The 13410-nt window shown below is 49.2% G+C and overlaps 1 protein-coding gene across 1 annotated transcript in view; it reads right to left on the bottom strand.

Annotated features, from left to right (window-relative positions):
• The window catches only part of LOC108799480 (protein unc-13 homolog B-like), a gene marked incomplete at its 5' end in the record, with an annotated part of 285160 nt that overhangs the window by 24175 nt on the left and 247575 nt on the right, over positions 1 to 13410 (bottom strand). Inside the window, 6 exons of the mRNA XM_018571343.1 lie at positions 89 to 241; positions 896 to 922; positions 2028 to 2083; positions 6842 to 6919; positions 7426 to 7503; positions 10880 to 11023. Coding sequence (XP_018426845.1) covers positions 89 to 241; positions 896 to 922; positions 2028 to 2083; positions 6842 to 6919; positions 7426 to 7503; positions 10880 to 11023 — 536 coding nt within the window. The remainder of the gene's footprint in view (positions 1 to 88; positions 242 to 895; positions 923 to 2027; positions 2084 to 6841; positions 6920 to 7425; positions 7504 to 10879; positions 11024 to 13410) is intronic.

Here is a 13410-nt window from a genome sequence, read left to right as displayed (position 1 = left end):
AAGGACGGAAGTAAAAAAAAAATTGGCCCATTTCCTTTTTCCAAAGTCTGCGGTGGAAAGTTGGATGGAGAAGAGTCGCAGTACTCACTTGCCATCCAGGAAGTCCATCAGGGGGCGCAGAACATTGTCGGCGTCCTGTGCCACCGTGTTCCTGGCGTTAGCTGCCACATTGCCGGTGCTCTTCACGTGACTGAGAATCTCCGACATCTGCTTAATACATTCGTCTATCCGGAACTGGAAGCTGCAAACACAGCGAATGTCTTACATGTAAAAATTTACATCACCTACAGTACAGTAACAGCTTTGGATCTACCACTGAGTACTTTACCACATGCACTGCAGCCTGGGTCATGTGACACCTATACAGGTCAATATACACTGCAGCCTGGGTCATGTGACACTTATACAGAAAATAAACCATGCAGCCTGGGTCATGTGACACCTATACAGACAATATACACTGCAGCCTGGGTCATGTGACACCTATACAGACAATATACACTGCAGCCTGGGTCATGCGACACCTATACAGACAATATACACTGCAGCCTGGGTCATGTGACACCTAAACAGACAATATACACTGCAGCCTGGGTCATGCGACACCTATACAGGTCAATATACACTGCAGCCTGGGTCATGTGACACCTATACAGACAATATACACTGCAGCCAGGGTCATGTGACACATATACAGACAATATACAACGCAGCCTGGATCATGTGACACCTATACAGGTCAATATACACTGCAGCCAGGGTCATGTGACACCTATACAGACAATATACACCGCAGCCTGGGTCATGTGACACCTATACCGAAAATGTACACACTGCATTGTGGGTTCTGTGACAGGTATACAGTCCATAAACTATGCAGCCTGGGTCATGTGACCCATATACAGTTAATATACGATGCAGCCTGGGTCATGTGACACATACAGATAATATACATTGAGGCCTGGGTCACTTAAGCAAACAATACAAACTGATGCTTTATAATAATAGTTTATAATAAACTGCAGCCTGGGACATGTGACAGAGTCACAGACAGTACACGCTGCATCCCGTGAAAACCTTTTCTCCCTCATCACGTGACCGTCATTTGCCTACATGTGAGTTACAGATCCGCCATGACAGTCCAGGGAGCAGGAAGAGGCCTGCGGTCAGTGCAGTGATTGATTCCCTCTGACATGAGCTGGATGTGCTTGTGCGGCCTGTCACTACACATCCCGGATGGACGGCTGATGGTCACGGCGCACTGCGCTCTGGATACCTGTGTGGGGGTGTCACCCCCTATATACACAGATATATATAAGATGACCTCATTAAACTTCAGCTTCTCCTCTTATTTATTGTTCATTTGTGGTAATGCCGCCAGGTCACGTCTCCCCGGATCACATCAGAGGAAAGCCTGAGGAGGGGCGCAAATATCAGACGACCCAACACAGGGGAACGATATAGGAGGGAGCACAAGACACACGTCACCTGACCCCGCACAACATGGGGCCGGCAATGCCAACAGCATACACTTCTATCCTACTCTATGATAGCCTGCTCCTCCCCAATACAACACCAACATCCCATCCATGTCTCCCCTGTATATGGTTATCTGTGCCGGGACATCTCAGCACAAGTCTGATTCAGCAATGACAAGGTGAGAAAGACTTTATTTTGGGGGTTAGCTCCCCAATTTCAGCTCAGCTCATCCTGCTCTTCCCCTCTGAGCAGTGTCTCATCAGCTCAGCTCCCCCTCTCAGCAGTGTCTCATCAGCTCAGCTCCCCTCTCAGCAGTGTCTCTTCAGCTCAGCTCCCCCTCTCAGCAGCGTCTCATCAGCTCAGCTCCCCCTCTCAGCAGTGTCTCTTCCCAGGAGTGACATGGTAGCCGAGCTCCCACCTTCCAGCTGTGACTCAGGAGCTCAGCTCCCTCTGCTCCCCCTCTCTGCAGTGACTCATGAGATTAGCTCCCCCCTCCTAGTAGCGAAGCTCCCCCCTTCCCAGCCGTTGCTCAGCAGCCTATATCCAACACATTGTTCAGCTTCACCTGGAGCTCCTTCAGCGTGTCGCTGGCCTCGGTGTCCAACTGGAAGACAGAGAATGAAAACCTGATTATCTGAACGCGCAATTCCAGCCGGACGGGTTATTCCGCCGGCCACTAGATCTCCACCGGCTGCCCGCAAGAATGAACACCGCCAGACCACAACCTGTCACCGGACCAGTACTAATGGTCCATGAACGGCTCCGTCACTCCAGCGAACCCCCTACTGCCGGGGATGCCAGAAATGTCACTCGTATCCCCAGCTGAGCCCGGGATACTTTGTATTTGCACTAAGAGTTACATTTTAAGGGCCCCTTTGGGGGGGTCCCTGGGGGGAGGACACAAAACCATAAGCCGAGGTCCACATTCAGTCCGTCAGAATTATCATTCCCCAAAGGTTTTCCTTTTTCAAGAATGTTTTTAAAGTTCCCTTTCAGAACAAAAACAAACAGTCATGTGATCCATAAAGCCAATCATAGAAAATGACTGGGAACCCCCCATTGATGCCACACAGCCTAGATCAGGGAAAATTAATTTTGCCGGGGGGTCCTAGCAACCAATGACTGCAGAGGAGGTGGACACCTGATGTCATTGGTTGTCTAGGATGCCGGCGGTCCTAGCAACCAATGACTGCAGAGGAGGTGGACACCTGATGTCATTGGTTGTCTAGGATGCCGGCGGTCGTAGCAACCAATGACTGCAGAGGAGGTGGACATCTGATGTCATTGGTTGTCTAGGATGCCGGCGGTCCTAGCAACCAATGACTGCAGAGGAGGTGGACAACTGATGTCATTGGTTGTCTAGGATGCCGGCGGTCGTAGCAACCAATGACTGCAGAGGAGGTGGACATCTGATGTCATTGGTTGTCTAGGATGCCGGCGGTCCTAGCAACCAATGACTGCAGAGGAGGTGGACAACTGATGTCATTGGTTGTCTAGGATGCCGGCGTTCGTAGCAACCAATGACTGCAGAGGAGGTGGACACCTGATGTCATTGGTTGTCTAGGATGCCGGCGGTCCTAGCCACCAATGACTGCAGAGGAGGGGGACACCTGATGTCATTGGTTGTCTAGGATGCCGGCGGTCCTAGCCACCAATGACTGCAGAGGAGGGGGACACCTGATGTCATTGGTTGTCTAGGATGCCGGCGGTCCTAGCCACCAATGACTGCAGAGGAGGGGGACACCTGATGTCATTGGTTGTCTAGGATGCCGGCGGTCCTAGCAACCAATGATGGCAAAGGAGCTGGACACCTGATGTCATTGGTTGTCTAGGATGCCGGCGGTCGTAGCAACCAATGACTGCAGAGGAGGTGGACATCTGATGTCATTGGTTGTCTAGGATGCCGGCGGTCCTAGCAACCAATGATGGCAAAGGAGCTGGACACCTGATGTCATTGGTTGCTAGGATGCCGGCGATCCTAGCAACCAATGACTGCAGAGGAGCTGGACACCTGATGTCATTGGTTGCTAGGATGCCGGCTGTCCTAGCAACCAATGACTGCAGAGGAGGTGGACACCTGATGTCATTGGTTATCTAGGATGCCGGCGGTTCTAGAAACCAATGACTGCAGAGGAGGTGGACACCTGATGTCATTGGTTGTCTAGGATGCCGGCGGTCCTAGCAACCAATGACTGAATAGGAGGGGGACACCTGTTGGCATAGCTGGACACCTGATGTCATTGGTTGCTAGGATGCCGGCTGTCCTAGCAACCAATGACTGCAGAGGAGGTGGACACCTGATGTCATTGGTTATCTAGGATGCCGGCGGTTCTAGAAACCAATGACTGCAGAGGAGGTGGACACCTGATGTCATTGGTTGTCTAGGATGCCGGCGCTCGTAGCAACCAATGACTGCAGAGGAGGTGGACATCTGATGTCATTGGTTGTCTAGGATGCCGGCGGTCCTAGCAACCAATGACTGCAGAGGAGGTGGACACCTGATGTCATTGGTTATCTAGGATGCCGGCGGTCCTAGTAACCAATGACTGCAGAGGAGGTGGACACCTGATGTCATTGGTTGTCTAGGATGCCGGCGGTTCTAGCAACCAATGACTGCAGAGGAGGTGGACACCTGATGTCATTGGTTGTCTAGGATGCCGGCGGTTCTAGAAAACAATGACTGAATAAAAGGGGGCCTGTGCTGGGCTATGGCTTGCCGAGGATGCACCGGCCTTGGTCAGCCAGGCATAACCAAGCGCAGGTCGGCGATCAGTCCGTGTCTGGTTCATGGGCTGGACAGGGACATTCCAAAGGGCCAAATGTGGCCCCTGGGCCATAAAATTCCCAGATCTGACGTAGATGGAGGAACCTCCGCTGCCGTCTATGTAGGAATTGAAGTACCAAACCAATTAAACTGGTCCTGACACTAGAGGAACCACCAGGATCACAGCAGTCCGCCACTTGGGTGGGGGCCCAAAAGGAAAAAGAGGGCCAGGCGCTGGTAACCAGCAAGGTGCCAACATTGCCTCCCCATGGTTTCTTGCACCGGGGCCCTGATGTTTCTAGTTACACAACTTGAATGCATTAGGGCCCAAGTAGAGAAGCCAACGCATTTCGCGCATCCAAAACACCCCCGTTCATTAGGGATTCAGTTGTGATGGGAGCAGTTCAGGCTTGCCAGCAGCTGGTTTGGCCCCCCGGGGCCACTGCATTCAGACAGTCGGTCCTCTCCATTTTCTCCAGGGAGGAAAAGTTCAGAGCAGGGAAGAAAAACTTATTTTAGTAGACTGAGCAGAGGAGGGCCACAGAGCAGCCAGCTGGGGGCCACAAAAGATGGGTAATTATAGTTTGGGGGGGGTGGGGGGAGGCAACAATGGAAGAGAGACCGGCGCGGAAGGGAAGACCGGCACGGCTGGAGTATTGTTCTCCGGAAATCAGGACAACAGAGCAGGAATTTTAGGGCCGAGCAGCTTAATTACGAGGTGATGGCTTATTGGAATTCAGCTCAAATTTGATTGGCTGCTCGGGCGCAGCACCGATACTGACATCATCAATGATATTCCTAACCGCCTGCTGATGAAGTATAATGCTGAGAGTCCCACGACTTTGCCCTCCTGCTGCTGCAAATTTATTTCTTTTTTACATTTGGATTTAAGCCAGTGGGGGTCAACATTCTTGATAGTGCTGCCCCTCAAGTGTGGCCCCCGACATTACCAAAGGGCCACATAAAACGTTCAGTGAATGTAATGCAACAGGAGATGGGTCAGAGACTGCAGACATGGTACAGGAGACGGTCAGAGACTGCAGACATGGTACAGGAGATTAGCAGATATTGGGGACATACTACAGATGGTCGGAGACTACAGGCACACCCCCCCCCCTTTCCACCTCTGAAGATCGCCATACTAGGTATTATAATCCATGCACCGGGTCCAGGCAAACCCAGAAGTAGAAGAGGCACCCGCTTTAGGCCCTGTGGTGGAAAGGGCTCAGCTGGGGCCGAAGCTTCTCCCGCCTCTATTCTCTGGCTGTCACCTGCTTTCTGCAAGACCTAGTAATCAAAATAACAGATGAGCCCGAGAGGTCTCCGAAGGAACCTCTAGAAGCCTCCGAAGGAACCTCTAGAAGCCTCCGAAGGAACCTCTCTAAAGTAACCTCCAGAAACCTCTAAGGAAACTCCAGAAACCTCTAAGGAAACTCCAGAAACCTCTAAGGAAACTCCAGAAACCTCTAAAGGAACCTCCAGAAACCTCTAAGGAAACTCCAGAAACCTCTAAAGGAACCTCCAGAAACCTCTAAAGGAACCTCCAGAAACCTCTAAGGAAACTCCAGAAACCTCTAAAGGAACCTCCAGAAACCTCTAAAGGAACCACTAGAAACCTCTAAAGCAGTGGTTCTCAACCTGTGTAACCTCAGGACCCACATTTGTCCTTGAACATAAGTGGCGACCCAAGTCGCACTGCAATGGAATGCACGGCATTGCGGTACTGTGCGTGCGATCCTCAGCTTGGGGTCCAGTGCTTGGCTGCTGTGACGGAGCTCCATCCATAAATGCATTGCTTGTACAACTCCCTGGTGCACCCTGTAGGTCACATGAGGAAACTGTAAGCAATGCATGTATGGATGAAGCTCCCTCGCGGCCATACCTCCAGCCCACCCCTGCTCAAGCTGACACTTGGTGCCAGGCAGCATATTCTGAATGGCTGTTCACGGCAACAACTGATATTGCTACGCTAGGGGGAGGCTGAGGAGCCTCTCACATAGAAAAGTGGAAGGCATGTGGCGACCCACTGAAAACAAGGTCGCGACCCACTTTTGGGTCACGACCCACCAGTTGAGAACCAAGGCTCTAAAGGAACCTCCAGAAGCCTCTAAAGGAACCTCCAGAAACCTCTAAAGGAACCTCCAGAAACCTCTAAAGGAACCTTCAGAAACCTCTAAAGGAACCTCCAGAAACCTCTAAAGGAACCTCCAGAAACCTCTAAAGGAACCTCCAGAAACCTCTAAAGGAACCTCTAGAAACCTCTAAAGGAACCCCCAGAAACCTCTAAAGGAACCTCCAGAAACCTCTAAAGGAACCTTCAGAAACCTCTAAAGGAACCTTCAGAAACCTCTAAAGGAACCACTAGAAACATCTGAGGAAACCTCTACAAACTTTTAAGGGAACCATTAGAAACAATTGAGGAAAGCTCCAGAAACCTTTGAGGAAACATTTGCACAGAACCCAGTTTGAGAAGGACTGCATTAAAGCGAATGCTCCCCTGGGGCAGGAACTGGTGGGAATGACTCGATGTTTTCTGGGGATGTCAGAGCTACAGAACAAGTCAGATAAAATAAAACAATGAGAAAATGTTTCTGATACCTCCTTTCCTCCCATGGCTTCAAACATCTTCTCAAGCTGCACCCGGAGCTGCTGGACGTTGTTCATCAATATGCAGGGCTGGGAAGAATGAAAGTTTGTAAGAAGGACTGTGGTGGGGGGAGACAATATAATAACAACAACAGTGATCAGCTGGGCTCTGGTTCAGGTATTAGCACTCAGTCAAGTGCAACCTGTAGGGCTGTCATCCTTATCCTTGCTTCATTACTTACAGAGTCACTTTCCTGCACTGTGCAGATTTGACGAGCCACCTTTACTGCCTGGCCACCCACACTGCACACTCAGGAGCTGGGAGACCGTGTGTACAGTCAGGTAGTCGACAGGGTTCTGACTTAAGCTAAAGCCAAATATATAAGCAAATCCCTCTCTGTCCTAATTTATCTGACAGAAATAAAATACTAAAAGACTGAATTTATAGATTCTGGACTGTGCCAAGCGGAAAACTGGTCTTCTTCAATTATTCTGGTGACTCTGCTGGTGTCACGTAAACATGATGGATTCCCCCAGACACAAACCTCACGATGGTATGTCCTACCATGCTGCCAGCAGAGGGCGCTCTTACTCACCAGCTTCTCCTTGAAGCAGTACGACTGGAAGGATTTGGAGAGGATTTCGGAGTACTGCAGCAAGACTTTACTGATGGTCTGCCGAAAATAAGAGAGACAACTGAATCAGTACTGACCCGTATACAACATAACCAAGAGGTGGCATCTGCTCTCCTAATATGTGAGGATTATGCCAACAGGTCAGCAGAGACAACCATAGTACACATACATGGGAGCTATTCATGTAACTGAACACATATTGTATGACGTGTTTAAGAACTTCTTCTGGCTTTTTTATATACACTGAGTGGCCGGATTATTATATACACCGAGTGGTCAGATTATTATATACACCGAGTGGCCGGATTATTATATACACCGAGTGGCCGGATTATTATATACACCGAGTGGCCGGATTATTATATACACCGAGTGGCCGGATTATTATATACACCGAGTGGCCGGATTATTATATACACCGAGTGGCCGGATTATTATATACACCGAGTGGCCGGATTATTATATACACCGAGTGGCCGGATTATTATATACACCGAGTGGCCGGATTATTATATACACCGAGTGGCCGGATTATTATATACACCGAGTGGCCGGATTATTATATACACCGAGTGGCCAGATTATTATATACACCGAGTGGCCGGATTATTATATACACCGAGTGGCCGGATTATTATATACACCGAGTGGCCGGATTATTATATACACCGAGTGGCCGGATTATTATATACACCGAGTGGCCGGATTATTATATACACCGAGTGGCCGGATTATTATATACACCGAGTGGCCGGATTATTATATACACCGAGTGGCCGGATTATTATATACACCGAGTGGCCGGATTATTATATACACCGAGTGGCCGGATTATTATATACACCGAGTGGCCGGATTATTATATACACCGAGTGGCCGGATTATTATATACACCGAGTGGCCGGATTATTATATACACCGAGTGGCCGGATTATTATATACACCGAGTGGCCGGATTATTATATACACCGAGTGGCCGGATTATTATATACACCGAGTGGCCGGATTATTATATACACCGAGTGGCCGGATTATTATATACACCGAGTGGCCGGATTATTATATACACCGAGTGGCCGGATTATTATATACACCGAGTGGCCGGATTATTATATACACCGAGTGGCCGGATTATTATATACACCGAGTGGCCGGATTATTATATACACCGAGTGGCCGGATTATTATATACACCGAGTGGCCGGATTATTATATACACCGAGTGGCCGGATTATTATATACACCGAGTGGCCGGATTATTATATACACCGAGTGGCCGGATTATTATATACACCGAGTGGCCGGATTATTATATACACCGAGTGGCCGGATTATTATATACACCGAGTGGCCGGATTATTATATACACCGAGTGGCCGGATTATTATATACACCGAGTGGCCGGATTATTATATACACCGAGTGGCCGGATTATTATATACACCGAGTGGCCGGATTATTATATACACCGAGTGGCCGGATTATTATATACACCGAGTGGCCGGATTATTATATACACCGAGTGGCCGGATTATTATATACACCGAGTGGCCGGATTATTATATACACCGAGTGGCCGGATTATTATATACACCGAGTGGCCGGATTATTATATACACCGAGTGGGCAGATTATTATATACACCGAGTGGCCGGATTATTATATACACCGAGTGGCCGGATTATTATATACACCGAGTGGCCGGATTATTATATACACCGAGTGGCCGGATTATTATATACACCGAGTGGCCGGATTATTATATACACCGAGTGGCCGGATTATTATATACACCGAGTGGCCGGATTATTATATACACCGAGTGGCCGGATTATTATATACACCGAGTGGCCGGATTATTATATACACCGAGTGGCCGGATTATTATATACACCGAGTGGCCGGATTATTATATACACCGAGTGGCCGGATTATTATATACACCGAGTGGCCGGATTATTATATACACTGAGTGGCCGGATTATTATATACACCGAGTGGCCGGATTATTATATACACCGAGTGGCCGGATTATTATATACACCGAGTGGCCGGATTATTATATACACCGAGTGGCCGGATTATTATATACACCGAGTGGCCGGATTATTATATACACCGAGTGGCCGGATTATTATATACACCGAGTGGCCGGATTATTATATACACCGAGTGGCCGGATTATTATATACACCGAGTGGCCGGATTATTATATACACCGAGTGGCCGGATTATTATATACACCGAGTGGCCGGATTATTATATACACCGAGTGGCCGGATTATTATATACACCGAGTGGCCGGATTATTATATACACCGAGTGGCCGGATTATTATATACACCGAGTGGCCGGATTATTATATACACCGAGTGGCCGGATTATTATATACACCGAGTGGCCGGATTATTATATACACCGAGTGGCCGGATTATTATATACACCGAGTGGCCGGATTATTATATACACCGAGTGGCCGGATTATTATATACACCGAGTGGCCGGATTATTATATACACTGAGTGGCCGGATTATTATATACACCGAGTGGCCGGATTATTATATACACCGAGTGGCCGGATTATTATATACACCGAGTGGCCGGATTATTATATACACTGAGTGGCCGGATTATTATATACACTGAGTGGCCGGATTATTATATACACTGAGTGGCCGGATTATTATATACACTGAGTGGCCGGATTATTATATACACTGAGTGGCCGGATTATTATATACACTGAGTGGCCGGATTATTATATACACTGAGTGGCCAGTTTATTATGAACACCTGACGTTTGTAGGTAAATGAGCTATAATTTGGAGCTGAAGTTGCTAGAGGGCCAGACCATTATAAATAGGGAAGCAGGTTGGTTACCACGACAGTAGAAGTGATTGGGAAGATTCGGGGAAACAACGCGATATAACAGCCTTGGAACGCGGGATGATTGTTGGCGCTCGGAGCCATGGAGCGAGTATCAGCAAAACAGCAGAATTCGTTACATGTTCAGGAGCGGCTCATTGTTAAAGTGTTTAAAGACCGGACTGTCAGCCGAAAATCTGGGTCTGAACGTGCGAATTGTGGCCGTCAGCGACTAGTCAATGTTAGGGCAGAACGGGGGAGGGGCAAGACTGGTACAAGACAACAGAAGGGCGACAGTGCCGTGTCAGATTCCTCGCATCACCTTTCATCATCTCGTGGAGTCACGAGGCGGCCCAACAAAGTACTGATGGGGTGGTCATAATAATCTGGCCACTCAGTGTAGAGCAGATACAGTATGTGGATATGTGGGCCAAATGGTCCAATGTTGGCAGCAAAACTGAAAAATGTCCCAGTGGTCCTACTAAATTGTCTTTTTAGGTTCAGATAGACTTGATGCCAAATACTAAAATAGAGCGAGAGGCCACTGACCTTGGCAAACCTGCGCATGTAGTGGGCCACGATGACCGGGTCTGGGCACTCCAGTTTCTTAATGATCTCAAAGCTCTGATTGAGTTGGGTGAACACGTCCACCACGGAGCAGGAGAAGAGGGCGTGCTCCGACGTTTGCTGGAACTGTGGAGAAAGCACAGGAGATATAAATGGCTGATAATAGACTGTGACATCAGCAATCTCAGATACTCTTTGCTCGTCGTTCTCAGGCTCTATGTACGCAGAGCAATTTTATCTGTGGTAGGCAGTGTTGGGGGTTGCACAGACTTCCCGTCCGTTGTCCGTATCTTCTGAAGTCTCAGATCCTGGACATCTAATGTCTACAGGAACCCAACTCATGCTGTGCTGAAGTACTCAGCCCAGGCTCCAGTTTGGGTAGGGCAAGCTTTCAGAAATTTGAACATGTATGACCAAAGCTGACAAACATGGCAGCCAAATGTCTGGATCACATGAGGGACAATGCACATGAAGCCACCATTTCTGAAGCATCCATTCCCCATCCAGATCATTCAACTGCCCTGTGGATGATGATTGGTGTTAAGATTTAGATTTGACCTGAATTCACAGTAGACGGAACTTCGAACTGACCTATAATGCCCTGCGCACCATGACTTGAAGCCAACTGCATTATGTGAGTTGCCCAACATAACAAGATCATGGACACCCTTTCGTTTTAAAGCCAACTTCATGTTCTAGGTGTCTTCTGTCTGGACACGGGATGCCACAGGTCTCCCTTCTTCCTCTGTCAGATGGCGGATCTTAAATGCTGCAGAGAGCAACACTACGTGATTAAGTGGCACAGCTCTCTGCAGCTTGTGATCCAGGGTGCTGAGTTAGGGTATTTGATGCTTTGGGCTCCCACCCACAATTTGAATATACATGTTCCTTGGCACCATGCCGCACCCTGAGCCAAAAACTCCATCCCTCTTGACAGCTAGCAGTAGAAACTTTGTGCGGCTAGCTGTCAAACCCGGTTGTCACTGACAGCACTGGTCTCTACGAATAATTAGAAACCAATTAAGATTCCCCATCATGTGATCACCATAGCCTTGTGATAACACGCAATCTGCAGGTTTCATGTGCAGCTTTCTAATGTCCTCCTGTGACCCAAAACTAAGCAAATAGCGGGCTATTGACCGCTATATGCCGACAGTGCAGAGCCGCTCTGAAGCAATATTGGTGGGATCCACCCTGTTGCCTGATTGACAGCTGACTCTGCCTCTCTAGAGTCAGAGCCATCTGTGCCCGCCCGCTCCCTATCGGTTCCTCCAGTCAGTGCTGGAGGAACAGAGAGAGAGGAGGGGAATCCCTGCAGGGAGCGGGCACTGCCAGTCACCACTCTCTGCAGGTAGATGATCGAGAACTGAGCGATAAGTGGTATGCGATTGCTCAGTTCTCGATCACTGGAGCCAATGTCGGCTCTAACTATGGGGATGAGTGCTTTTCACTCTCCCCGTAGTTCTCCTTTAAAAGAACCTAAATCGTAAGTAGTCATCAGAGGCGTAACTAGGAATCACAGGGCCCCATAGCAAAATTTTGTATGGGGCCCTGTGATTTCTAGTTAGGGCCCACCTGATAACCCAAACAGCCCACCTGAGGGTGACCCTGCAGAGCCCACCATAGCCTCTCTATGGTGGGCTCTGCAGGGTCTCAGGCGGGCAGTCAAGCCCTCTTACCCGTCTGCTCCGATCCTCTGTCCGCCTTTTTCTCCTCCACGATCGCTTGCGGGCCCCGCCTCCTCCGTCACTGGGCCCCACCTGCTCGATCGCCGGGCCCGCCTCCCCATCGATAAGCCCCACCCCCTCCATCGCTGCCAACGACGGGCCCAGCCACCTCCTCCGAAGTTGCTGGTTGTCACCGACTCAGCAGCGGCTGTGAGGAGGAACGCGCCGCTGCACAGCCGACAGTGACAGCCAGCAGCCTGAGATGCCATAGCGACCAAGGCGGCCCGCACGGCATCAGGGGGATGTCCTGGCCTGGCCCCCTGTGCCCCGGGCCCCCTAGCGGTCACCTGGGTCGCTATGGTGATTGTTACGCCACTGGTAGTCATATTAGCCTTAGGTCTATAGCCAAGTTAACAAACCCATTCTGAAATTGCTACATTAGACCTGGCCACGTCGACTTCAATGACACTTGGTCATGAAAGGATTAAGCACATTCATACATACGCTGGCTCGTTACATAGGCAGCCTGTTATCCTGCTCATCTATCAGTGCTAGGTGATTGTACTTTATTGCTCCGCACTCACAATGCACAAAGGGATGTATAAGAGCCCCATGTATACACTGATCTCCTCTCCGCTGTCCTTCAGCAGAAGACTCATCACAATGATTTGATCCGGAGACATCGGCATACATAAAAGGTGAAAATTACATCAATAATTACCTTCAGGGAAACTTAATAACTTTTCATGTGCTCATTGATAAAACAGCACGTTTGAGGCCTAACCACCAGAGAATCCCCCCCCCCCCCCCATCCCACCCCCCAACACATATCACCAACAACAGTGA

Source organism: Nanorana parkeri, unplaced genomic scaffold (genome assembly GCF_000935625.1).
Source record: "Nanorana parkeri isolate BGI_ZX_2015 unplaced genomic scaffold, ASM93562v1 scaffold1737, whole genome shotgun sequence".
Taxonomy (NCBI): Eukaryota; Metazoa; Chordata; class Amphibia; order Anura; family Dicroglossidae; genus Nanorana; species Nanorana parkeri.
The sequence above is the reverse complement of the archived record's forward strand: the minus strand, read 5'-3'. Positions and strand labels throughout refer to the sequence as shown.